Source organism: Plenodomus lingam (assembly GCF_022343315.1).
Source record: "Plenodomus lingam strain CAN1 chromosome Unknown contig_13, whole genome shotgun sequence".
Taxonomy (NCBI): Eukaryota; Fungi; Ascomycota; class Dothideomycetes; order Pleosporales; family Leptosphaeriaceae; genus Plenodomus; species Plenodomus lingam.
Genome location: NW_027093931.1, coordinates 620,742 through 644,561, shown reverse-complemented (window position 1 = coordinate 644,561; position 23,820 = coordinate 620,742). Strand labels below are relative to the sequence as shown.

General features: G+C 52.1%; 10 protein-coding genes across 10 annotated transcripts; 7 read left to right on the top strand and 3 right to left on the bottom strand.

Annotated features, from left to right (window-relative positions):
• Window positions 1–273: 273 nt before the first annotated feature.
• IAQ61_001783 (uncharacterized protein) lies at window positions 274–1,566 on the top strand (the record flags this gene model as incomplete). Its single annotated transcript, XM_003833607.1, has 1 exon — window positions 274–1,566. One exon carries the CDS (start codon window positions 274–276, stop codon window positions 1,564–1,566), a length of 1,293 nt encoding a protein of 430 aa, XP_003833655.1.
• A 294-nt stretch (window positions 1,567–1,860) lies between these two features.
• Window positions 1,861–2,660, top strand: IAQ61_001782 (uncharacterized protein; the record flags this gene model as incomplete). The annotated part of the gene is made up of 2 exons (XM_066095257.1): window positions 1,861–2,043; window positions 2,178–2,660. 2 exons carry the CDS (start codon window positions 1,861–1,863, stop codon window positions 2,658–2,660), a joined length of 666 nt encoding a protein of 221 aa, XP_065954741.1.
• A 411-nt stretch (window positions 2,661–3,071) lies between these two features.
• Window positions 3,072–3,782, bottom strand: IAQ61_001781 (uncharacterized protein; the record flags this gene model as incomplete). Its single annotated transcript, XM_003833605.1, has 3 exons — window positions 3,072–3,234; window positions 3,325–3,629; window positions 3,765–3,782. The coding sequence occupies 3 exons, from the start codon at window positions 3,780–3,782 to the stop codon at window positions 3,072–3,074; spliced, it is 486 nt and encodes a 161-aa protein (XP_003833653.1).
• Window positions 3,783–4,137: 355 nt separating this feature from the next.
• Window positions 4,138–5,600, top strand: IAQ61_001780 (uncharacterized protein; the record flags this gene model as incomplete). The annotated part of the gene is made up of 2 exons (XM_003833604.1): window positions 4,138–4,417; window positions 4,474–5,600. 2 exons carry the CDS (start codon window positions 4,138–4,140, stop codon window positions 5,598–5,600), a joined length of 1,407 nt encoding a protein of 468 aa, XP_003833652.1.
• A 1,555-nt stretch (window positions 5,601–7,155) lies between these two features.
• Window positions 7,156–12,656, top strand: IAQ61_001779 (uncharacterized protein; the record flags this gene model as incomplete). The annotated part of the gene is made up of 2 exons (XM_003833603.2): window positions 7,156–11,298; window positions 11,349–12,656. Coding segments are annotated over 2 exons (5,451 nt in total), but the record flags the coding sequence as incomplete, so codon positions are not given.
• Window positions 12,657–13,209: 553 nt separating this feature from the next.
• Window positions 13,210–16,529, bottom strand: IAQ61_001778 (uncharacterized protein; the record flags this gene model as incomplete). Its single annotated transcript, XM_003833602.2, has 4 exons — window positions 13,210–13,383; window positions 13,462–15,979; window positions 16,027–16,291; window positions 16,340–16,529. The coding sequence occupies 4 exons, from the start codon at window positions 16,527–16,529 to the stop codon at window positions 13,210–13,212; spliced, it is 3,147 nt and encodes a 1,048-aa protein (XP_003833650.1).
• Window positions 16,530–17,274: 745 nt separating this feature from the next.
• Window positions 17,275–19,898, top strand: IAQ61_001777 (uncharacterized protein; the record flags this gene model as incomplete). The annotated part of the gene is made up of 2 exons (XM_003833601.2): window positions 17,275–17,439; window positions 17,499–19,898. The coding sequence occupies 2 exons, from the start codon at window positions 17,275–17,277 to the stop codon at window positions 19,896–19,898; spliced, it is 2,565 nt and encodes an 854-aa protein (XP_003833649.2).
• Window positions 19,899–20,274: 376 nt separating this feature from the next.
• On the top strand, window positions 20,275–21,833 carry YTM1 (ribosome biogenesis protein ytm1; the record flags this gene model as incomplete). Its single annotated transcript, XM_066095256.1, has 2 exons — window positions 20,275–20,377; window positions 20,521–21,833. 2 exons carry the CDS (start codon window positions 20,275–20,277, stop codon window positions 21,831–21,833), a joined length of 1,416 nt encoding a protein of 471 aa, XP_065954740.1.
• Window positions 21,834–22,173: 340 nt separating this feature from the next.
• On the bottom strand, window positions 22,174–22,768 carry IAQ61_001775 (uncharacterized protein; the record flags this gene model as incomplete). Its single annotated transcript, XM_003833600.1, has 2 exons — window positions 22,174–22,446; window positions 22,583–22,768. 2 exons carry the CDS (start codon window positions 22,766–22,768, stop codon window positions 22,174–22,176), a joined length of 459 nt encoding a protein of 152 aa, XP_003833648.1.
• A 207-nt stretch (window positions 22,769–22,975) lies between these two features.
• Window positions 22,976–23,368, top strand: IAQ61_001774 (uncharacterized protein; the record flags this gene model as incomplete). The annotated part of the gene is made up of 1 exon (XM_066095255.1): window positions 22,976–23,368. The coding sequence occupies one exon, from the start codon at window positions 22,976–22,978 to the stop codon at window positions 23,366–23,368; it is 393 nt and encodes a 130-aa protein (XP_065954739.1).
• Window positions 23,369–23,820: the final 452 nt, after the last annotated feature.

Genomic DNA, 23,820 nt, shown 5'->3' with positions numbered 1-23,820 from the left:
ACTGCGCCCCCAAGTCGGTCGCCGATCCCCTCCCTATTCACTCTTTGCGCACCTTTGCGCACAGTGAAGTGACCGTAGGTGCCACGACCTTTGGGCCTTGGGCTCCCCAAAATAACCCCCCGCCGTCTTTGCGCATCTCACCCTTTCACTCGGCTCGGCCATAGGCTCGCGGCTCCAGGCTCCAGGCTTCCAGGCCACAGGCTCCACGTGCGCGGTTCCTGCCCTGCCATTGCCTGCCCAATTATTCCCCTTACTTGTCCCTGTACTTGTACTATGGCTGGCCCCTTTGAGACGCAGCTCCACTATGCCCGCCATATCAAGTTCTGGAGGCGCAACTTGAAGACGCTGCTGCCCCATTTCTACACCAGCAACGATGCCAACCGCATGCTGCTGGCCCTCTTCACTGTCTCTGCACTCGATATTCTCGGCGATCTAGACGCTGCTTTGTCGCCCGAGGAGCGCCAAGGACACATTGAATGGGTCTACGGTTGCCAACTCCCGACTGGTGGTTTCCGCCCATGGCCAGGGTCCAACTTTGGCCATCTGAGAAACGAGTCGAACCAAGAGTGGGATCCGGCTCATGTGCCGGGCACCTTCTTTGCTCTCCTTACCCTGATTGTACTTGGGGATGACTTGGAGCGTGTCAAGAGGAGGGAAATTCTGGAATGGCTGGTCAAGATGCAGCGACCCGAGGGCAGCTTCGGGGAGACTCTGGCCAAGGATGGCTTTGTGCATGGTGGTCATGATTCACGATTTGGATACATGGCCACGGTCATCCGGTGGATTCTGCGGGGCGACCTTCAAGGTCCATGCCAAGGTGTGCCCGACATCGACGTTGACAAGTTCGTAACCTGTGTGCGTGACTCAGAATGCTACGATGGTGGCATTTCCGAAGCTCCTTACTCGGAAGCACACGCTGGCTTCACGTGCTGTGCCATCGCTGCTCTCGCCTTCTTGGATCGCCTGCCATTGCCACCATCACAGGAGCCAGATGGCGTTATCCGAGGCGTCACCAATGTTCCCAAAACACTTCACTGGCTCGTCTCACGTCAAACCATCACCCTGGACGAAGACGATGGGCTAGATACTCTGAATGACGAGACAGATACGCCGGAAACGTGTCATGACGCACACTCGTTTGTCAAGCTAGGAGCATATCCATCCACCCAGGCCAAAACAAACAAGCTGGGACGACCACCAGCTCACTTCGAGCTCCAGTGGGTGGGTATGAACGGCCGGTGCAACAAAGTAGCCGATACGTGCTATGCATACTGGACCTGTGTGCCGCTACAAATTCTAGGTCATCTCGACATTGTAGATCGAGCGCCGATTAGAAAATGGCTGCTCGATAAGACGCAGCACATGGTGGGTGGCTTCGGCAAGGTAACAGGCGATCCTCCAGACCTATACCACTCATTCTTGGGTCTCATGGTGATTGCCATGTTTGGTGAGCCTGGACTCCAGGATGTTGATAGTGCATTGTGCATCACCAATAAAGCGAAGAGGCATTTAGAATCGTTGCCATGGAGGAGAAAGATCTTGGGTGACGACAGAGTCAGGACTTAGACATGGAAGAGGCGGAAATGGATCTTCAAAAAGAAAACAAAATCTTGAACTTCGTAAAAAAATAATGACCCAGCCCTGTCGTTGATCATTGCTGATCCTATACATCCCATCACATATCTATCAAGTCTGATATCTGGAATTCTCGGCTAATGATCCTGGGGTAGCAATTACTCTAGACCGACCCCTGCAACATTTTTCCAACTCCGCAGCCTCTTCCGCCCAAAGCTAACGGGCGACTTTGCACCTCCCCTCCCAACCACAACTCTCAGCAACCACAAAGTAACTGCCAGGGCCATGCCGCCACCCTCAAAAAAACGTAAGACGACCGTCGCAGCCCCCGAAGTAATCACATTCGACCCCGCCGCCCGCGAGGAATACCTCACAGGATTCCACAAGCGCAAAGTCGCGCGCGCAAAGCTCGCACAGGAAGAAGCCGCAAAGCGTGAGAAGGAAGAAAAGGCCCGCTTCAGACGAGAGGTACGATCTCTCAGTCTTGCCTAGCCCGTCCCGACAGCGGTTTTGCAACTTTTGTGGAGAGCGTGTGTAAAGATGTTTTGCAAGTGAAGATTGCTAACATGTGCAATGGTATACGTATATAGCTCCGGCAACAGCGCAAAATCGACCTTGAAAAGCATGTCGAAGAAGTGAACCGACTTGTCAAGCAAGCCAACGGCGATATTGGCGGACTGGACCACACATCGGGGGAAGAGGATAGTTCCAACGACGACGACGATGCCAATGACGATGACGAATTCCAAGGATTCCAAGAACCAGAGCCGATAAATCAAGAGGACGAATACGTCGACGAGGATAAATACACAACCGTGACAATTGAGAGCGTGGGCATTTCAAAAGCTGGGTTCTCACGACCAGGGGACGAGGACGAGGAGAGCAAGAAAAAGGGTGGTGAGGAAGGTGGGGGCGAGAAGAAGCCGGAGAAGAGGGTGTGGACTAAGGCGTGGCCCAAGACGGATAGGCCCAAGAAGAAGAAGGTCAAGTTTAGGTATGAGACCAAGTTGGAGCGCAAGGCGGAGAGGATGAAGCAAGGTGCCAAGAAGAAGAAGCAGCGTGAGGCTCGAGAGAACAAGGCGTGAGGTGCATGATACCCAGATATGAATCCAGATAAATGCAGACTCTCATATACCAGTACCTTTGTACACTCGTGGCTCCTGCATGGCAGTGTGACAGTGTGACATATCACGGCAAGCAGGTGCAATGAGGTCTAGAGTAGGATTGGGGTTACCGCTCAACAATGGATTGCCTCGCTTAGGGATTATCTACAGCGTGCCTGCCCGACCAGCAAGCAGCCAAAGGAAAAGAGAACCAGATGTGTAGGGGTTAAGGGATGTATGATTCTGCCTCAGGCCGACTTCCACGACACGCTCCACTTGTGCCATGCAGCCGTGATGCTCAACTCGACTGCGCTTGCCAACCAACATGCTCGATCCATCAAAATTCGACTAGATATAGTTAACGACCAATAAGGACAAGAGACAGTGTCAAGTTTAGATGTTACCAATCTCCTTGACAAAGTCGTCGAGCTCCTTCTTGGTGTCGTTGTACTTCTTAGCCATCTCCTCGTACTTGCTTTCCCACTGGTCGCGGTCCTGCTCGAGGGCTTGTACTTTGCGTTCGTAGTGGCCGGATTTGACGTCGGTTTGGCGGAGCCTATGCCACGTCAGCACATGATGCTTCTTCTCGAGCGCGATCTGCAGATGCGTTGCCCTATGACAGAGCAGGGGGGATGGGAAGACTCACTTCTCGTTGAGCTCGCGGATGGTCCTGTCCGACTCCTCAGCTTCTTCCTCAAGAACTTGGATTTTGCGCTGGAGGCTCTCGGCCTGGGAGCCGGCCTGAGCGCCTGCACCGGCTTCGTCCTTGAAGGTCTTGACTTGCGCTTCAAGCTTCTCGACATCAGCCTCCAGCACCTGATTTCGGTGCGTCAGGGATGTGATCTCCTGCTCCTTCTGTGTCGTCTCTGACTCAAGCTGCTTGAGCTTGGCCTTGAGCTCCTCTGCGCGAGTGCTGCTCTCGTCCGCCTCGATGCGGAGAGCTTCCATGCGCTACAAATCATCATGTTAGCTGTGTCTATATTACACGCGTGCCAGTTATGAGGAGGGGCAGAGCCTGCAGCAGTCATGCAGAGCGAGACATGGTAGACAGCATAAAGGGGACAGGCGGGGTAGGTGCGAACTCACCTTCTTGATCTGGTCCATGGTGGCGGATAAGGGTGCTGGGAATGTACTAGAGGTGAAAGTGACGGTATGACAGGGGCTGCAGATGAAAAGCCGGCGATGTAGGTAGGAGTGAAAGGTTGGCACGGGTGTTGTGGTGTTGAGTTGGCGACTGAGAATTGTGCCTGGGTTGCTGGTGATGCGGGCAGACCGCCTGCCGAACGGGCCCACGCCTTGTTCAGCAAGCACGAGTCACGACCACGACGGCCGGACCCTGAGCCTTGGCACATAGCAACCACTCGCGGGCTAGTAAACACGCCAGACCACCACTACCCATCGACGCCGCATCACAGATATCAAGAGCTCCACCCATTGCTGCACCCATGTAACCGCCCCAATGGCTACACTCGCCGCCAACGATCAGGAAAATGCTGTGCGCCATCTGCAGGCGGGCGGTGCCGGCAAGTCGCTCAATGCTGGACTGAAGGGATTCAATGCGAAAACACCAGGAAACAAGGCGCCTAAGACGCCATTCAAGGTGCCGCTCAACGACGAGAATGCCGTGAACAAGGCAGGGAAATCTGTCTTGAAAACCAACAGCAAAGGGAACGAGAATTTGCTCTTCACGAGCCAGAAGGGCGCGAAGCTGGATGCAAATGCCTTTGTTACCCCAGCTGGTGAGTGCGCTGTCTAGGACGCAACAAGATGACAGACGGGGAACTGACGCATGCAGGCCCACGAACGCGCGCGCCGCTGGGTATGAAGACGACCAATGCCAAGTCCAGAGCTTTCCAGACGCCAGCACCGCTATCTTCAGCAGGCAAGACACAGAAAGTCAGTCCTCGTCTACGTCGGCCCAAAGTCAAGGTGCACCAGCCAGCAGCCGAGCACGAGTCAGAAGATGATGTGCCGGAAATTGAGTACATGCCTCCCAAGGAAATTCCCCTCGAGGATGACATGGACGACTACCTCCCCAAGGACTGGACCATCCCCAAGATTGACGACATGGCCATGCGTCGCGGTATTTGGGAGGCCTGTCACAATCCCATCGAAGATGATGGTCGGACACGCAAACAGCGAGAGTTTGAGGAAGAATTCCAGCGGTCGCGCAAGCAGCGCGATGAAGAGTTCGACAAGGTCTTTGAAGCTCAAATGGCTGAAGAAGACGCCGAAGTAAGGCGGTATCTGGGCATCGAGGAACCCAAGGAGGCCCTAAAGCCGGTCCCCAACGCTGCACCCAAGAGAATGAAGAGCGGTCTCTCCACCATCAGGGCTCGATCAGCAGCAGCAGCACTCTCATCGGTATCCAAGCCCTCCCGAGCTGCACCTGTGGTTTCTGCAAAGTCTCGAGTTCCCACCGGCCTGATCGCAAGCAAAAAAACCACCAAGCCCCTCGCAGAGTGCAATACAGCCCGTCAAGCCATAGCAGTCACGGCCTCTAAGAGCACAATCGGCTACGCGCAGGGTCGCATGGGCCGCACTCCCTCAGCCACTCGCATGCCCCTATCCAACGTGACCAAGCCCCCACCTTTCTCCGTCGCAGCTCGACGACCAGCGACAGCATCATCGATCCATCAACGTAGCACAAGTGCCGGAACGGTTCCTCCTCGTTTCCGCGGCCCCATGTCTCACTGTAGCTCAACGTCGACCAACGCTACTCTAGTCACGTCTACGTCTCAGGAGCAAGCCTATCGGACCGCAGCAGACATTGAGCGTGATCTCGAGTTAATGATCCTCTCGCGTTCAGATGATGAAGAGGACGAGGCCTGGGGTAGGAGCTTTGGCGATCAGTTGCTAGGTCATGATGTTCTGGACGAGGATCTCGAGGATTTTGAGTTCCAACTTCCCGAGGGCTTCTAATGAAGAGTCTGTTATGATACGGCACGACGAGTAATAGGAAGGACTGGGATTCGTTCTAAGAGGATACCATTATGGTGTTGGGGTCCGTTCTGCTGGATACCTTGATTGTACTTTTCTTTTGTGCTTTGTTTAGTTTTTGAAATTGTTAATGTGGTTGGGACGAAGACGCTTGCTTGTTTGCTTGGGCTTGAAGACTCAACGAGGATTGTGAGCAGCCGATGCCTTTCGATCATTATCATACATGAAATCAGAATTACGTTTTCTTCTCGGATTATGTGTGGGCTGTAGATAGGAGTTGCAGCGAATCAAGTTGTCCATTACATACTGCACAATTCTCTCCTCTTCTAGTTCCGTTGAAGGCTTTGTGTGGCCAGTTTGCAAGTCGCGTTGAAGAACCCAAGGGTCTTCTGCCAGCGCATCGGTTGATTCGCTAGCGTGGTGTGAGATCTTTTGTGGTTTGTTGTAGAGTGTCTCTCCGCTGGTCTTCGCTAGAAACCGACATGGGGCATGGCAAGCTTTTGATTCTTTTTAGTATAGGTAGAATTGCACTATGCTTGGTTGAGAGACTGGGTCTTTAGATGGCGTAGGCCTTATATTTGTGTTGGGGTGTCGACTTTGCATGAGAAACAGATGATGATCTTAAAGTAACTTTAGGGCTATGTACTTGGCTCAGTCTACCGTCCATGACTCTCCGTTCCACACTTTTCCTGGATCTCAGTGGCTGCTGGAAAAGAAAATACTAGAGGCGACCCTCTTTGTGCTTTTTTTATTACAACATGATACTTGTCCTATTCGAGGAATCCTTTCCAAACCCTCTGTCTCTGGCCATGGATGTACCTTGGGGGTCCGGAATGAAGGTCAGGACACAGACGGACCTTGAGTAGATCTCTTTAGGCAAGCCGGAGAGACGATGATGTTTATATAGTTTAGACTTTAGAGTCATGCCAGTGGTTTTCCAGGTAGCGTGCAAAATGCATGTTGGTTAATGTCACGTCTACTCTATGCAAATCTTTCTTTCCATTACATTTGTTTCACCAGTTCGAACCACAGTTTTCTGTTGGCAAGTGCTCGCGGCGACTGGGATGAAAGAAAGGCTGAACACGATGGAGGGAAGTTCGGGACGGCCAGCGATGAGCGTCGCCCCCCTTCCCCCCTTCCCCTCCCCCCCTCTCCGTCCCCGCCCCGCCCTTCCCCCCGCCCCTCTACGGGCTCTGCGAAGCGGGCCACGGTGACTAGGTGTCACTAGGCACTGAAGCAGACAGGCCGGCTCAGTGCTATCCTACTGTCCAGTCGCGCTCGTTGGCTACACCCGAAGGCGTCTCTCGTCTCGCACAGCTCGCACAGCTGGCACAACTTAAGCAGTACCAGTAGCCGCACACGCACGCACATACACCCACACACCCACACACCCACACATACCCAGGCCCCCGTGCTTTCGTCTCGCCTTTGCGCACATCCACTGTGTTTCTGCGCACTTTGTCCGGCTGAAACACAACCCGCTGGCCATCGCTCAACCTTGCCTGCGCCACTCAATCATTGGCCGACATCTAGAAGCCCTCAGACGACGACCGCGTGCCTGGCCACCTGTGTGATTGGACACACGCCGTTGACTACGTTTGCCTGGCACCTGCATGGGCGAAATGGGACAGCAAATCCCATTCCCATCATGGCCTTTGATCGCACAGCTGTCCAGAGCTGGGTCCTTGAGCTGGACGACGACGACAGCACCGCTCTCCAGTGCCATCTAGCCGATGCTCACGAGCAGCAGCAGCAGCAGCAGGAGGAGCAACAACAACACGACGATCATTACCACCACCACCACCAGCTCCATCACCATCACCACCACCACATTGACTGTGACGAATCCGAGCCGCCGCCCGAGGATTTTTACGCAATTCACACGCCCTCTGTGCGCTCGCACGAGCATCAGCAGCACCAGCAGGAGCAGGAGCATGAGGAGGACCACCAGCATGCGCCTGCCATGTCGACCCGTCCGCGAACCACGTCGACCACCAGCGGCCAGCGCTCAGCCTCAACCTCAGCCCTGACCTCAGCGCCGACAGCATCGCGCGCATCACCCGCCGTCTCCAACAAGGTCAGGGCAATCGCAGAACAGATCAATCAGCGAGAACGGTCGGTCAGCGGCGGGGGAGGCCGTCCGGCTACCACCACAACGCCTGTAGCACGGCGCTCCCAATCGAAGGAGCCAGCGCGAACACGGGCAGGCGCCTACGATGCCGCAAGACGTGCGAGAACCTCGATATCCTCGACGGCATCGACTGCATCTGCAGCACGCCCGGCCAAAGAGGCCTCGTATGGATCCTACAAGTTTAACAATCTTAAGCCGCGAGAGCGGCCACAGCCTGCCCCGGCGTCACCCCGCCACACCCACCGTGCAAACGGCAGCAGGGCCAGCAGGGGTGGCAGCATCGATCAGCACACGACGCACGCACGCTCCCAGATGGCCTCACCTGTCCGTCGACCAGCTTCTGGTGGACGGCAGCCCTTGTTTGGGGAAGTCGGTGCGTTGCAGCTGGAGGGACCCGGCTTCGGCATTCCCACCTTTGACAGCACCCTGGGTGACGGGGCGGATGGCTTGCACGTGGCTGCCACGTCCTCCAGCTCGCCCCATCACAAGCAGGCTGTCACGCCTGCTACACCGACATTTGGCGCCCACGAGCAGACGGCAAACCCCCCAGAACACGCAAAATCGCACCGTAGACGCTCGCCTCAGTCCAGAATACCTGTGGCCGCCCGACGCCTCAGCGCCACATCCGACTCCAGCTCGTCGACACGCTCGGTCAAATACACTCCGACCCGGCTCACGCCTCATAGCAACAGAGCCTCTCCTACGCGCACAAGCAGGAGACCCATACTAACAGGAGCTGTTGTTGGCCGGCGTAGCGTCGACCAATCAACATTACCGACCCTAGCTTACCGTGCATATCGAGAGCAAGAGAAGACGACCGCTGCTGTGGGAACGAGAGGCGGACCAAGCGTGCCAGCCGTAGTGACTGCCCCGCCTCCGCCCACCTCCCCACGTCTACGTAACTCGCGAGAACGGCAGCCCCTGCAGTCATCCCCAAGTCCTGGATCCCGGAGCTCTGCACCCCATGGTGAACAGGGCTACTTCCCCACGGGTGCCGGCTTTGATTCGATACAGGATGCAGGCCTGAACTCAGAGCAGCCTCCTCTCACCAATCACAACATGGATGGGCGCGGCCGTTTCATGGATACATACGACAGCCACGATTCTTCCGACCTGCCACGCCTCCCATCACCCCAGCAGCGTCTGAGCCTTCAGACCTCGAGATTGCCGCACTCCTCGCCGCCTGAACCTGCCTCGGCTTTCACGGAGTTTGAGGAATCCCCCGTCTTGGGCATTCCAGGGAGTTTTTTGATGACACCTCCTATTATACACCAGAAATCGGAAGAAAAATCGCCCCAGCAGACCGTATACCATGGTGCCGTCCAGGAAATGGGCTACCAATCACCTGGATTGGAGCAATCTGAACTCGATGTCAGAGCGTCCATCCCCATAATGCTTAGCGAAAAACACGCTTCACAACCTTCTGAGCACACTTCTGAGCTGCTTGACGAAGTCCTCAAGCCGATGGGCTTTGAACATGAGCCAGAAGATAACACAGCGGCCTATGACAGGGATGACTCGTCCATGAAGGCACCCCACAACCGAGAGACCCTTTATCCTGACGATTCTGCGAGTGTCGCTCCGTATCGAGCAGTAGGGTCTTTAGCGTTTGACAGGGAGACGTACAGTGTCGTCAACTCCGTACTCAATCTTTACCATCAGTCGCAAGTCGTATCGCCAGAGCTGGCATCGCTCTCCAAAGAAAGAGTGCAGCGAGTCTCACCTGTTGTTGCACAACACAAGGACTGGGGATCCAAAGAAGCTACCGAAACATATTTGGCCCGATTGTTAAGTGATGCCAATGCATCTTCGGATGATCTAGGGAAACCACAAACAAGCCAGATTGATGGCCCGAGCCAAGACCCCCATCCAAACACACAGGACATATCAGAAGTTGAGTCTGGAGGCACTGCGATCATATATCCCTCTGAATCGAGACGATATTCGCGTGGCTCCAGAGGATCTACTGCCACCACCATCCAAGAGAACGCCTCCCATTCCGGGAGCTCCTCGGGCAATCCATCCAAGGAGTCGCTCGTACAGCACTCGACGCTCGATCCACAACCTGAGTCCGCAACTAACATCGAACTGCCGCAGTTAGCATGGACCCATGAGGGCCTCGGACTCTCACTACAGGATTCACTATCACACTCACCACCAACGCAATATACGCCACCACGCCCTGCTTATTCGCCTCCACCACCCCCCGTTCAGCCATCGGTTGAGCAACGATTTGCGTCATCTTCACTACGGCCATCTCCACCAGCGCTCACGAGTGATGCTCAGTTCGAAATGCATCCCGCTCGCGCGCGCACGCCCATTATCCACACTCAAGAGCAGAGTCTTGAAGATCGCTATGGGACCCCACAACCAGTGGAGGCTACGAGTTTGATACCAACAGGAGTAGAAAAGGAACAGAGCGGCCCTATTGATCCTGCGAAACAAGCGCTTGTCAGACGTTACAGGATCCTTGAAGAGTTACTCACTACAGAACACCAATTTTGCATCGACATGATGATCGCACACAACATCTTTGAGGCAACTGCCCCAAATCTCATGAGTGAAAAAGAGAAGAAGCTTTTGTTTAGCAACTGCAAAGAACTGGAAAAGTTCTCTCTATCCTTGTTCCGCTCGTTCAAGAGGGCGGCTAGGCCTGTTGTCAATTACGAGATACCACCTCCGACCGGACCGTGGAACAGAGACCCTTCCGATACTAGACCCTACAATCCTCCTGAATCTTCTCTTACTCTTCGAAGACCATCCGAAGACGCCGAAAACCAATTCGAGAATTGTACATTGGAAAATGATCGCTTAACAACGATCGGACAGGTTTTCCTTGATAACAAGGAGAAGATGGAGCGACTCTATACGACGTATTTCTTGAACCAAGACAACGCAAGCGCATACATCAAGAAAAATCAGCACAATCCGGATCTTTCTGGATGGGTTGTTGCCTGCTTCGAACAGGTAGAGAATATGACACAAGCCTGGGATCTCGACTCGTTGCTTCTCAAGCCGTGTCAACGATTACTGAAGTATCCTTTGCTTCTTGAAGGCCTCGCGAACGCGAGTGACCCGGATCATCCAGACCTGCAGAATATCTTAGATGCACGCAAAGAACTACTCGCAATCAATGCACGTATCAACGAGGCCAAGGCGCGCTCTGATACGTTCCGTGCTGCTGCATCAGAAGGCAAGAAAGAAAAGAGTAGAGGAAAGGGTTTGGGCAAGACGTTCGTCAAGGCCTTCATCCCGAAGGTAGACAAGAGCAAGGCCTATGATGAGGCTGACAAAGCTTTCAAGGATCAAGAATACAAGTCAAGGGAACAAAAATTCGGAGGCCATTTCTTTCAACTCCAGATCGTTATCCGGGATTTCGAACAGTATCTCGAGTCCATCACGGAGCACTACTTACAGCTTAACATTGTCTTTCTCGGCTTCATTACTGTATGTGAAGTCGCACCGTCGATATACCCGGAGATCGAGAGTACCTGGCGGAAATGGGCGATGGCCCATTTTGAGCTTCAGAATAAGGCACTCGAGGACCATGTAAGCCTATCTGCTCGTTACTCAGCAAATAAATGCTAATAATTACAAAGAAAGCTGCTGTTCGCAGCCGCGTTTTGAAGCCCGTTGGCGATCTGTGGGAGATGTGGGTATCGTACCAGAAGACGATCGAACAGCGCAAGAAGTATCTGCTATACTACGTCAAGCACAAGCAATTGATTGATCGGGGCGAAAAGGTAGATCCCGAGCTCGAAGATTCTGCAAAGAAGTTTATTGCGATCAACGATACCCTCAAACATGAGTTGCCATTGCTCTATGAAAGAACAAAGGGTCTCATGCGCAGTTTGATGACTCTGTTCATGTGTCTCCAAAAGGACTGGTATAAAACTTGCTCAAAGAAGATTCTTCCCTTACTCGAAAGCGAACCTCAACATACCACGTCGCTTCGGTACGACATGGACTCATATGTTGAGCGGTTTCACGCCGATTACAAGCCAATGCAGGATCTTGCAAACAGACTTGGCATAATCAACCGAAGCCTCTTGGTCGACATCTCGAACATGACCTCGCCTGTGCCAACCATGTCCTCGGATGGTGATTCGTCTCGCAACTCGTCCTCCCGTCGTACAGAGTCTATAGGTAGCGAAGCATCTATGCTCGATGGCCGCCATCGAAATAGCGGAGGATATACACATCGGCCGCACGCACGAAATCCCGACCCACCACGTTCTACTCCAACGGGCCCAGCGTATCCGTCGCTGCACCAGACAGCCTCGACAGGACGGCCTGGGCCAGGACCAACATCTCTACGCGAAGCCCGAGCCCTTAGCCCTATTTCAGACAATAGCGACGCGACGGTCATGCATAGCGGCGAGCGTCGCAACACTGGTCCTTCATCGCGCAACAATAATTACTACTTACTTGATGGGGTTGTTGAAGACGACCGTTTGCCTTTCGGGTCCGGCGCTTTTGACTTTCCACCCCAACTAGGCGCCTCTTTTCTGTCTCCCACCACGCAGACGACAAGCCATAGCCGGTCCGTGCCCATGTCACAGTCCACTTCCTTGCCCGGCTCGACGCGAACCTCTGGCATCTTCAACTCTGCCCTCCCCATGTCCGACTCTCCCATCCGCGGCAGCGTCGAGGAACTACCAACCACACCTGCCGACACGGACGAGCCCGAAGTCCTCTTCCTAGCCGCCAGTCTCTTTGAGTTCAACATTGCACACGACCGCCGCGAAGGCGGCATACCGTACCTCGTCTACGTCCCCGGCGAAATCTTTGACGTCATCGGCATGAAGGGTGAATTGTGGCTCGCGCGCAATCAGGACGACGCTTCGAAAACTGTCGGCTGGATCTGGGAAAAACACTTTGCACGTATTCTTCCGGAGGATGCATAGATTGCTCCTTGCATATGCGCTTGTTTAGTGAGCGGAACTTGTAAACTCTATTGTTTACCTTGCGGCGTTTCCGGGCGGTCATGGGACGGAATCAAAGGCTTTATCATTGTGTTTCTAGCGGGTTTGGCTAGTTTACGGGTTTTGCATTTCTCGTTCTCCTCCTTCCTCCTATTCTTCTTCTTCTTCTTCTTTCTTTGAGAGATTACCCGTTGCCGGTTAGCTCCATATTTTTTTTCTTCACATACAAGGTGTTGAACCTATTAGGGTGTTTTATGGATGGGCGTCTTGGGTTGAGAGGGGTGGGAGCATTTTGGGCGTATTGAAGTGCTGGATGCATGGTAACTACTGTGTGGGGATTGATGATCATCGGCCTTGCATGATTGAAATGCTTGCTCAATGGGTTTGCTGTGTACACTATATGAGAGCATATCAGGAGATAATGAGGGCTTGTTGCATCATGTATGTTTGTGTATCATGATGTATGATGGATGTAAGCTAATATGGACTTGGCCCTGTGATGTGGCCCTGTGATGTGGCCCTGTGATATGGCACTTTACACCTCCGTCTCCGAGCCGTCATCACCGTCTTCGTCGCTGCCATCCTCGTCCTCTTCGTCCTCGTCCTCATTCTCGTCCTCTTCCCCCTCTAAACCATATGTATCTTGGAAGTCGGTAAGCTGCTTGAGTTGGATCTTGAAGCCAGCGTCCTCAAAGTCCTTCTTAAGACCCTGTAGAAAACAAACATTAGTCTCGAAGATCAGCAGTACAGTGAGAATGAGCAGATAAAAAAATAAAATAAAACATACCTCGGTCATGATGCCACCACAAGTAACGACGAGGTCAGCCTTGTCTGGTACAAAGGCATTGGAGACAACCTCCTTTAGAATCTTCTGCACATCTGCCTCGCTGACCTTTCGCACCTCACGCAGCGCCCACTCCTGCCACTCCTTTCCCACACCCCTGGTAACAAGATCGATGAAGGAGCTGCGCGCGGCGTCCACAATGCTCATTCGCTCATCCACAAAGTCGCGCACAATAGAGCTGATCGCACCCTCGAGCGCTAGCTTGTCAAACTTGCGCGTACCGTCTCCGTATTCGCGGACCACCGTCTTGGCCTTGTTAAAAGCCGAGAAGACATTGGGCGATTTGTAGATGCGGAACTTGAGGAGTCCAGTCTCTGGGTCGCGGAAGAAATTCGTGCCGTAGGCGAGGCCGGTGCCACGAATTGACGACCACATGGGACCCTCGACGGCATCTAGATAGGCGAGAGCAACCATGAGTGCGGGGAGTTGTGGGTTTGTGTATCCCTTGGGGCCCCTGGTTGTTAAGACGGCGAAGGAGGAATCGATGGGCATGGTGATGACATAGTGTGCTCCGCCTGGATTACGGCCAACTTCTGAAAGCACCTTGTTCCGGTCATCGATTGGATTTATCGTGGGCTCTGGGCCGGGTTGGAACGCATCAGTAAGCTGTTTGTATGTTGAGACCGGGCTGGATAGTGTCTCCAAGTTAGCGATTGTGAGGACGCGCATATTTGAAAAGGTGAGCAGGTGTTTCCGCAACTCCTCCAGTTTGTCAAGCACCTGTTGAGGTTCCGTCTTGAGCAGCTTCGAGATTCGCTTGAGGTAGACAGCCTTGACAAGTGTGTTGGTGGCACGGACCGACGAGGCTGCATCGTAGTGAATCAGGCGGTCTACTGCAAAAGCCATGCCGTTGCCGTCGCGCTTCTCATCCGGCACGTCAGCCAGCATCTTTTTGACCGTGGAGATCACACGTTCAGTGTCGAACACGGAATCGACCAACATGGTCTTCAGCCACTGCACGACCGTATCGAACTTGTTAGCTTCAGCGACGAAGGAAATATAGATCATCTCCGTGTTCCCAATACCAGATCCCTGGTCCATGGAGAACTCGATCGTGTCTTGCTCAAGCTTGGTAATGACTTCCTCAAATTCCATTCGCTTGCCATCTTTCACAACAGGCGTAGCAAAGAAATTGCTGAGGTACACTCCGAGCAGAGGTTTCAGATGGGTAGGCAGATTTCCTGTACCGAGCGCCAGGCCAAAATGAACAAATGAGGTCGGTATATGCTCATAATGAATGAAGAGGGGTAGTCCACCTTCGTCCTTGTCAATGATCTTTTGTATCTTATTGTCAGGGACACCCAGCTTCTTTGCGAGTCCAGACCGGGCAGTAATAGTCTCGAAGAAGTGTATCGATTCCGTACTTGGGACTTTGACACTAGCAATGATTTCCTCCGGGATTGGTTTGTCGTTTTCCGCTTGGGCCTCTGCGAGTTTGGTAGCAAGTTTCTTCATGCCTTCCTCGCCCAGCTTCGCTTGTTGTGCTTTAACTCTAGCCACTTCGTCTGCTTTCATCTTTTCGGACAAGGCTTTGGACGGTTTGCCAAGGACGGACACATGATGAGCATCTACCATCCACTTTTTCAGGTACAATCGCCAATCTTCTTCAGTCCACTTCTCTAGCTTCTCAAACACATGTAGCGTGGCCATGGCATCCTTGAGATGTGAACCATCGCGATCACCAAATAAATGATCTTTGATGATAGGGTCCTTGTACTCATCCTGACCAATCTCTGATGCATATCGAGTCTGGCGCTGGAAACGATGTAGGCAGTCCTTGAGATAACTCATGTCCAGTGGCTTGGAAGCATGCTCCTCTAGTAGTTCGAAGAAACGCTTCTCAACCTCTGCAAGCTTGCTTGTCTCCACGGCTGACAGGGTCCACCAGATGATCATATCATAATGGCCCTTGACCCAAAAATCCACCATGCTCGCGAGATGTTCCTTCTCAACAAGCTTATTGACCATGACAGATACAGAAGATCCAGCAAGATACATGAGTAAGGTGTTGATAGCAGTTTCACCCAAATCGTCCGTTGACTCAGGACCGAGGAATGCAATTTGAACCTCGCCTGTTGACTCATCCTCTTCAGGAAACTCGACAGTATCCACAATGGTCTTGCTTAGTGGTGGGGTACGCTTCGAATCCACCCAAGGACGTTTGAACGGAGCATCGAACGGAGGGACACGATCTGCCACCTGTTCCTCAAATGCGTCCAGGACGTTCAAAAGGTCTGTATGATCAACCTCGCCAATGATGACAAGTCGAATGTTCTTCGGTTGATACATGTCCCGGTGAAACTGGCGAATACGTTCGGCCGTTAGCACTCGTAAGTTCTCCATTAAGCCTCCAGTCTCCATTCGGAATCCGTCGCCTTCGGGATACAGCAGACGACGCATTTGAAGATCCATCAGATCGCCCTGCAAGTTCTGTCGGCCTTGCATCTCGGAGTAGACAACGCTTGGTGTTGTCAGTACAAGATAGCCATAGTTTGTGGATGTGTTTACCCAGCATCTTCACCTTTGCCATCGACATGATGTACTTCGGTGTAGCATCCAGCATCAGTCAATGTAGGAACGATCAGGTGATCAAGATAGATGGGAAGCAGTTGAGCGAATCCTTCCCAACCTGCAGTTGATAATGTATACACAGTTTCAGCTGTGTCTGTCCAGGCATTGGTGTCAGAGTACGACCGAGTGGCAATCTTATCGAGTACGCCTTTGAAAGGATACTTCCTCGAGCCCATAAAACATAGATGTTCGAGCGTATGTGCTGTAAAAGATTAGGCATAGCAAGAATGACCAAGGCAGCACTACTTACGGGAACCCGAATCGTCGTGAATCTCAGTAGCTACGGCAAAGTTTCCATAGACTTTTGGACCTTTCCTGTCGACCACTACCACGCGTAATCCGGTCCTTTGAGACTCATATTGGGTGAATTCGGCGTCTGCATAGTCGGCCCTGAAGTTTTGTATTTTTTTAAAATACGAGGCTGGCTGAAGAGAGCCCATGATTCCGAACTCGAAAGTCGGACGTACTATGTTCTGGGTGAAAGCTTGGGGGCAGACAAGAGCCGAGTCGAAGTAGTTCACTTGATCAGTACAGCAGTGACTCGAGGCAGGGACCTCTTTGTGTGTTGCCGAATTCGTACTACTATTGTCGCGTTAGTTGCGTTCCTCAACACTGAAAACGATAGCATGTCTAGTAGCATGGCGTATCAATCGCAGCCATCAAGCGGAGAAGAGGTCTTGGACTCACGGAGTGATCAAACAGATCACCGTCAGGACTCGCCGCAAGCCTCCTGAAGCAGTGCAATGTGTAATTCCAATCTTGGACAGAGGGCAAAGGTGAAGGCGAGTTTAGCGCCTTGAACCAATATCGTACTTGGGCAAGGCAACTTATAGGGCGATGTGGAATCCGTGCCCACATTTGCACGGTATACGTATCCAGCCTTCATTTGGAGAGTGGTTGGTGGGGTAAGTTACTTGGGTACTTGGGGCGGGGCACGTGCGTCATACATTGACTGATGCACAGGACCGGGACCGTACCTGGACGGAGCGCTTCGGGCCTGCACGGGCTGCATCTGCTGCATCCCTTCCATTTCCTTTCTCTTTGATGTGTGGATACTATTCCAGGACTAGGACGTACAATCCTTACAGCACCTCTCTCCGTAACGTCATATTTGACACGTGTTTACATTGTTGCGCCTCCACGCCGTTTTCGATCGTCGAGACAATGACATTGGAGAGATAAGCCATGTCTTCTTCTTCAGGGCCTGACCAGACACTGGGCGATGCCGTCCTTCAGTCTGTCCAGTATGGCCTCTTTCCTCAAGACGAACATCTTGCCTCTGCCCCCGTGCCATGCAGTACCCTCCCGACGCTTTCAGAAGTAATCGCCAAGGCGCGCGACGAGACCAAAGTGTGTAGACAGACATCCCTGATGGTGCTCGATATACCTGGCTAACGAGGACTGTTTAGACTCAGATACGCGTCCTCTCCCGCGAAGCTGCCCCCGACGTCGATGGCTGGATCACACAGGCGCGCAAGCTCCAGGACGACATCAAACGATCGCAGGAAACAGCCAAGGAAATCGTTCAACAGGCACAGAATGGCAAACAGCACACTGCGCGCGTTCAAGATTCGGCAAGCAAAGTCAGCCTGCTGCACGCGGAAATTGCGTACAATGAGAGCCTTGCACAGGTCGTCGAACAGCTAAGGGACATTTCGACTTTGATCGACTCTGCACAAAACGCCGTCCTGCGGGGCCATATCATGCACGCGCTGCAGACCTTGAAGGACGCCCACAATGCCTTCAAGAGACTGGGTGCTTTTGAGGCCACTAGTGTCGTAGGCGTGCTCAAGAGCAAGGAAGACCGACTGAGGAAGACCATAGTCGAGACCGTGACGAATGCCTGGGGCACTTTAGTTGCAGTGGACGATGCCACTTCCAGCATATCGCTAAAGCAATCCGTTCAAGAGGGAGCCACAATGGATATTGAAGTTGTTGTCGATGCCCTCGTACTGTTGGGTCTATTCGACGGCGCTATCGCTCGCTTGAGCCGTGACATAGACAGACTCATTGTCTCACCTCGTATTACCGCAGACACTAACTCAGCTGCGCCTGCACTTGTGATAGAGGAGGCTGTTATACGATGTGAAGGCACTATAAAAGACGGTAGTGTCAAGACTTCGCTGGAAGATGTTCACAGGATAGCAGAGTACCTTAACACGCGTCTGCCATCGCGTGTTGCAGTTCCCCTATCTGCCAAGCTCGTTCCTGTGATCGCATCACGTTTAATCTGTCATGTGCTTCTCCCTGCCGTGCCTCTTGCGACGAGCAAAGTTCAAGACTTCCAGGAGACCCTTTCATACGTGTTGGGCTTGGTAGAGTACCTAGACGAGCTTGGCTGGTCTGGTCAAAATTGCTTGACGGATTGGGTGGACAAGTCGGCTGAATACTGGCTAGCAAGACAGAAAGAGGCGGCAATTGCCCGCGTGCAGACTCTCTTGCCCAAGAAGATCCAGGAGAAGAAATCTGTAGAAAGAGTGGAGACACAGCTTGTCTCTAAAGGAGATGCTTTACACGTTAGCGACGACCAAGACGATGATTGGGGTGCCGACTGGGACGACAACGACGAATCGACTGCGGAACAGAAAGACCACAAAGAGCAGGAAGAAGAGGAAGACATGAGCGCATGGGGAGAAGATGATGACATCGAAAAGGGAAGCTCAGCGAACGAGGTCAAAGCCGCGAATTCATTGGGTGATGAAGATGTTGATGAATGGGGTGCTGAATGGGGTGATGAAGAGGAAAAGAGCTCTGACGTGCCACTACAGCCGACGAATAAACCGATGGAGCCAACAACAGGGAATGTGAAGCCTCTGCCCCAAAAGGCTGCTGTAGACCAGGAAGTAACACTACGAGAGACTTACACCGTCACTGCAGTCCCGGACTCCATTTTAGACATCATACAAGAGGTCATCACAGATGTGAAAACTTTGAATGGTCCCGAGCTGGCCCAGTCTGCAATTACACCGGCTAGCGGAGGGTTGTATGCCGTGCCCAGTCTTTTGTTGGCAATGTACAGAGCGACTGCTGTTATGCATTATTCCAAAGATATTGCAAGCAATATGCTCATCTACAATGACTGTCAACGACTGTCAGATCGACTGCGCATTCTGCTGCGGGAATTGCAGGCAAGCGACCAGGCCAGCGCGTTACCTAATCATTTGCAACCCTCGGTTCGCCTCGCTCCTCGAATCGAGGCTGACATTAGAAACATCGATGGTTTCGGTAAGCGCGCTTACGGCCGCGAAATGGAGTCCCAGAGACAGATATTGCGAGATCATCTCGAAGACGCACAGGGCTTTCAGGGATGCACCAATATGCCCTTTGCCGCTGTATGCGACGATGCCATTGCTACCACCATCGATCGAATAAGTGAGGTAAAACGTCAGTGGCAAAACATTTTATCTCATAGCGCTCTACTGCAGTCCCTAGGCTCGCTGGTTTCCGCCACTTTGACAAAGTTTATCAACGATGTTGAAGAAATGTCCGACATCGCGGAAGACGAGTCACGGAAACTACACAGCTGCTGTGTCTCACTCGCTAGTCTGTCTCAACACTTCCAAACTCAAGATGACAGTGGTGAAACAAGAGAAATGGTTAGCATATATACGCCGGCTTGGTTCAAGTTCCAGTACTTGAGTGAGATACTGGATAGTAGTCTTGCAGACATCAAATACTTCTGGACAGACGGCGAGTTGAAGCTTGAGATGGAAGCTGAGGAGGTAGTGGGCTTGATAGAGGCACTCTTTGCCCCAAGCGATCACAGACGGCGGGCCATCGCTGAAATTCGACGGACGAGTATGCAATAGATACCCACAAGCATAACGACTACCGGTAAATGCAGCGTCAAGCATGTCCTTCGTGTCCCTATGGTGTGATTGCCAGTGCATCACATGTTAATATTTCGGGTCTCTCTTGATACTCTGTATGCATAGCTTGGAGGCTTTTTCTTTCCCGCCGAGACAACAGTTTCTGAGTATACACCATAAGTATGCGCTGAGGCAGATGCCTTGAGGTGGTTCATATGATCACGTGCATGCAGCGGAGCTCTACGAACGCCGACTGGCTGGCGCCTCTGCGCTAACTTCATTGGAAAACATTCGAGGTCCGAAATTTTGTGGTTCCCTTGTCTTAACTTCGTTGATATCAAGAACAATTGCACAGCGACGATTTGTATCTGCGAAAATGGATCCCGAGAGAACAGAAACAAAGGTGCAGATTCGCCTCAGTACTCGTGATCCAAATCTGCAAATCGCAGAGGAGCCTACAACGCTACTTGTCCAAACCTGTAAGTTGTCCAGGATCCCATTCGTTGACCCAAGGTTCGGCGCATACTTCAATGTAGTCAAGAGAATACTGCGCGAGTATGCGAATACCTCGAAATCATTGTGAATGGCGTTTGGGGCAACATCATTTACTAATGTGCAACAGCTTTGACTCGTCATAAACTTTCCACACTCGTTAATGATCTACTACATCGCGACGACAATCGCATACCTTTCGATATCTTAATAAATGGTCAATTTCTGCGGACCACTATCGATGAGTTTCTGACGAAGAATGGTATTAATGCAGAATCAACGTTGGATGTAGAATACACAAGGGCTCTGGTGCCACCGCTCAATGTCACAAGCTTCGAGCATGATGACTGGGTTTCGGCCGTGGATGTGTTGTCGCAGTCTTCGGCTGCAGGAACATGGTCTGAACCGGGCGTTTCGAGCGACCAGGAGAGGATATTGAGCGCCAGTTACGATGGGCTCGTCAGGGTGTGGAATACTTCAGGTGATGTGCTAGCAACTTCGGAAGCTCCCAACAATGGCGGACGAGTAACCAGTCTCCGGACAGCAAAGTGGCTTTCCGACAAGAAGTTTGTAGCTGCTGGTTTGGACAGTACGGTTCGCGTATTCAAGTATGACGATGCAGCAAGAACGATTTCCGCCAGCCTAGAGCTCTTCAATCACCGGTGGGGTGTAGAAGATGTGGCAGTTCATTCACCTTCGAACAGAATACTGTCTGCATCCTCCGACACCACCATCTCGCTCTTTTCAAGCAACGCCAAGGAGAATCCAGTTGCACCGGCCAACTTACTACCGAACTCAACAGCAGCTTCCAACAAGCGCCAGAAATTTTCGAAGCCAGATCGTACGGTACCAGCTCGTGGCGCACTCACGACTATGTCTGGGCATACTTCGCCAGTTTCGAGCGTCATCTTTAAGCCCGACGATGCTACGGTCGCATACTCAGCATCGCACGATCACACACTCAAGACATGGGATCTGCCAACCTCGACTTGTGTCGATACACGCACAACGGCTCAGTCGCTCCTCTCCTTGTGTGCGATACCAAGTCGGAATCTACTCGCAACTGGTACCTCAGCACGCCACATAACACTGATCGATCCCCGCGTATCGGCAACAAAAATTAGCGTCATGACATTACGAGGACACAAGAACGCAGTTGTATCCTTGAGTACAGATCCTTCCTCGGAATACAACCTAGCATCGGGATCTCATGATGGTACAGTTCAGCTCTGGGATCTTCGAAATGTCAGCACTGGGGGCCAGGTTGGCGAGGGTATGACGGGCGAGAGCGTTTACACCATCAACAGACAGGGGCAAACGGGGCCGGCGAAGGGTCATGGCGAAGGCTTGAAGGTCTTCAGTGTGCAATGGAATCACGAAGTGGGCATTGTTTCTGCGGGTGAAGACAAGCGTATACAGATCAACCGCGCTCTGAGATCATAACGGGCGTCTCAAGTTAAGTTCTCAAAGCGAATGCGAATAAAGGGGGTCGAAGCGATGGAAAAAAGTCTTCAAGTCTGGCGTTCAGGCGTGGCAGTATCAGATACCATTGTGCTTGAACTTGGTACTAGCAGCAATACTAACCACATTCTGTTCATCCTGCTACCGACATAAAGTATAGCCTGTGATCCTTGAAATCATATGTTTGTCTTGGCCGAGTAATCCAACCGCTCTTGCGCTACACTAATCCAGAACCCTGACGCCTTTCAAATGCTTAAAGGAAAGGGTATCATATCCATTGCTCCCCACTATTGCAACATGCCCGGTCACTGCCCGCCGCAACTCACACCAAATGCCCTGGTAGTAAGAAATTGGCAACACCCTCCTTGACCGCATACTCGTGTTCGCAACTCCCACACACCAGCTTGCCCTCTTGTATGCACGTCTCGATGAGTATTCTGTGTAGATCCCTTGCCGTCTGGCTGGGAGTCTCTTCCGTCTCTACACCTTCGTTCGCAGCTGATGTTGCTTCCGCCGCATTGGGCGCAGGGACCGAGGAGGGTTCGACAAGATTCTCGGGCGTGGGTGGTGTCGCGGGTAGGTCTGGGAGTCCGAGCTGTGCAAAACAGTCAGTAAGACACTGTATAAGACATGTATGTATGCGCCTCTTGCAACATGCGTCTCTTGCAATCTTGGATCTGTCGTACACTACGACGAATCGCAGTAGGCACTAGCACTAGGTAGGTACCTACCTCTTTACACAATGTCCGAAACTCCTCCCACATGATCCGTGGCAGAATATTCTTCAAAAAGGGCAGATTGATATCGGCTTCGACGATCTCGAGTTCAGCTTCTCGGGGGTGTAGTGGGAAGGATGCGGGGTTCGTTTTGCAGGTTTTGATGGCGCACGTGAGGAAGTTTAGGGTCAGGAGCTTCATTGCGATTGACGATTGGCAAAGTTACGGTGTGTAGAGTCTTTTTTTGGTCGGGATGTTTGGAGTATCGGGGCTCAACTGTAGGTATGGTATGTTAAGTTGGGTGAGAAATAATAATTTGTTGGTTCGCGGCGGGGTTCCACGCTAATGTGAGGCTTAAATTTAAGCTTAAAGTCCCGCTGCTGTGCTGTTGTACTATTGCATCTAGACATGCTGAATGTTTCTGTGCGCTGGAGGAACAAGATGATTTGGACTGAACAAAGACACTGGAGTTCGTATTGGGGGTTCTTTCAATATGAGCATGATGTCAAGGAGATGATCAAACTGGCGTCAAAGCACAGCAAAAGGACTCGGGCAAAATGTATTTCATCAAGTCCTAAAGTAGCAGAAACGATCTCATATGCAAGAAGATTTGGCAATGCACACTACAGACTAAAGGCTAGGACGGTAGCTTTTGATCGAGAGTATACAAACCCCCTGAACTTGCGCCATATGGACGGAGAAATGGGGATTGTAGCAATCAGCAAAGAATTAGAATATGTCAGGCTGTCCACCCTTTTTCTAGTAGGTATTGATGTTGAGAGAGACTGTGCAGGGCCATAAGACATCTTGCAACCTTGGAGATATATCTAAATGGGCAGAGACTTCCAAGGGCGCCACACTGATCTCAACACGTGCTGAAGCGCAAACGCGAAGTGAGCGTGCAGCAACGTGCCTCATGATAGCAAGCAAAGCCCTTCGTTGGCTACCATGGGATTGCTCCAAACTATGCTTTAACGTATATATGCGTAATGTACGACCAATCATTGCGCTCTCTCCCACTGCAAAAGCAGGGAGAAACCGCACCCAAGATCAGCCAAATAACTTGTTCTCCACTTCACATGACGGTTTTCGTTCTCATGGAGACCTCACATCACCCGTAGGCGACGGGTCTCTCCAAAGAAAATGCTTTTCGTGAGTGTGTAAAATTTGCGTTGTTCAATAATGAAGCAAGAGAGGTTCGGCGAGCGCGAAGAAAGTTTTATTGAGCATGGGCCGGCGGAACCTTTCTCCGC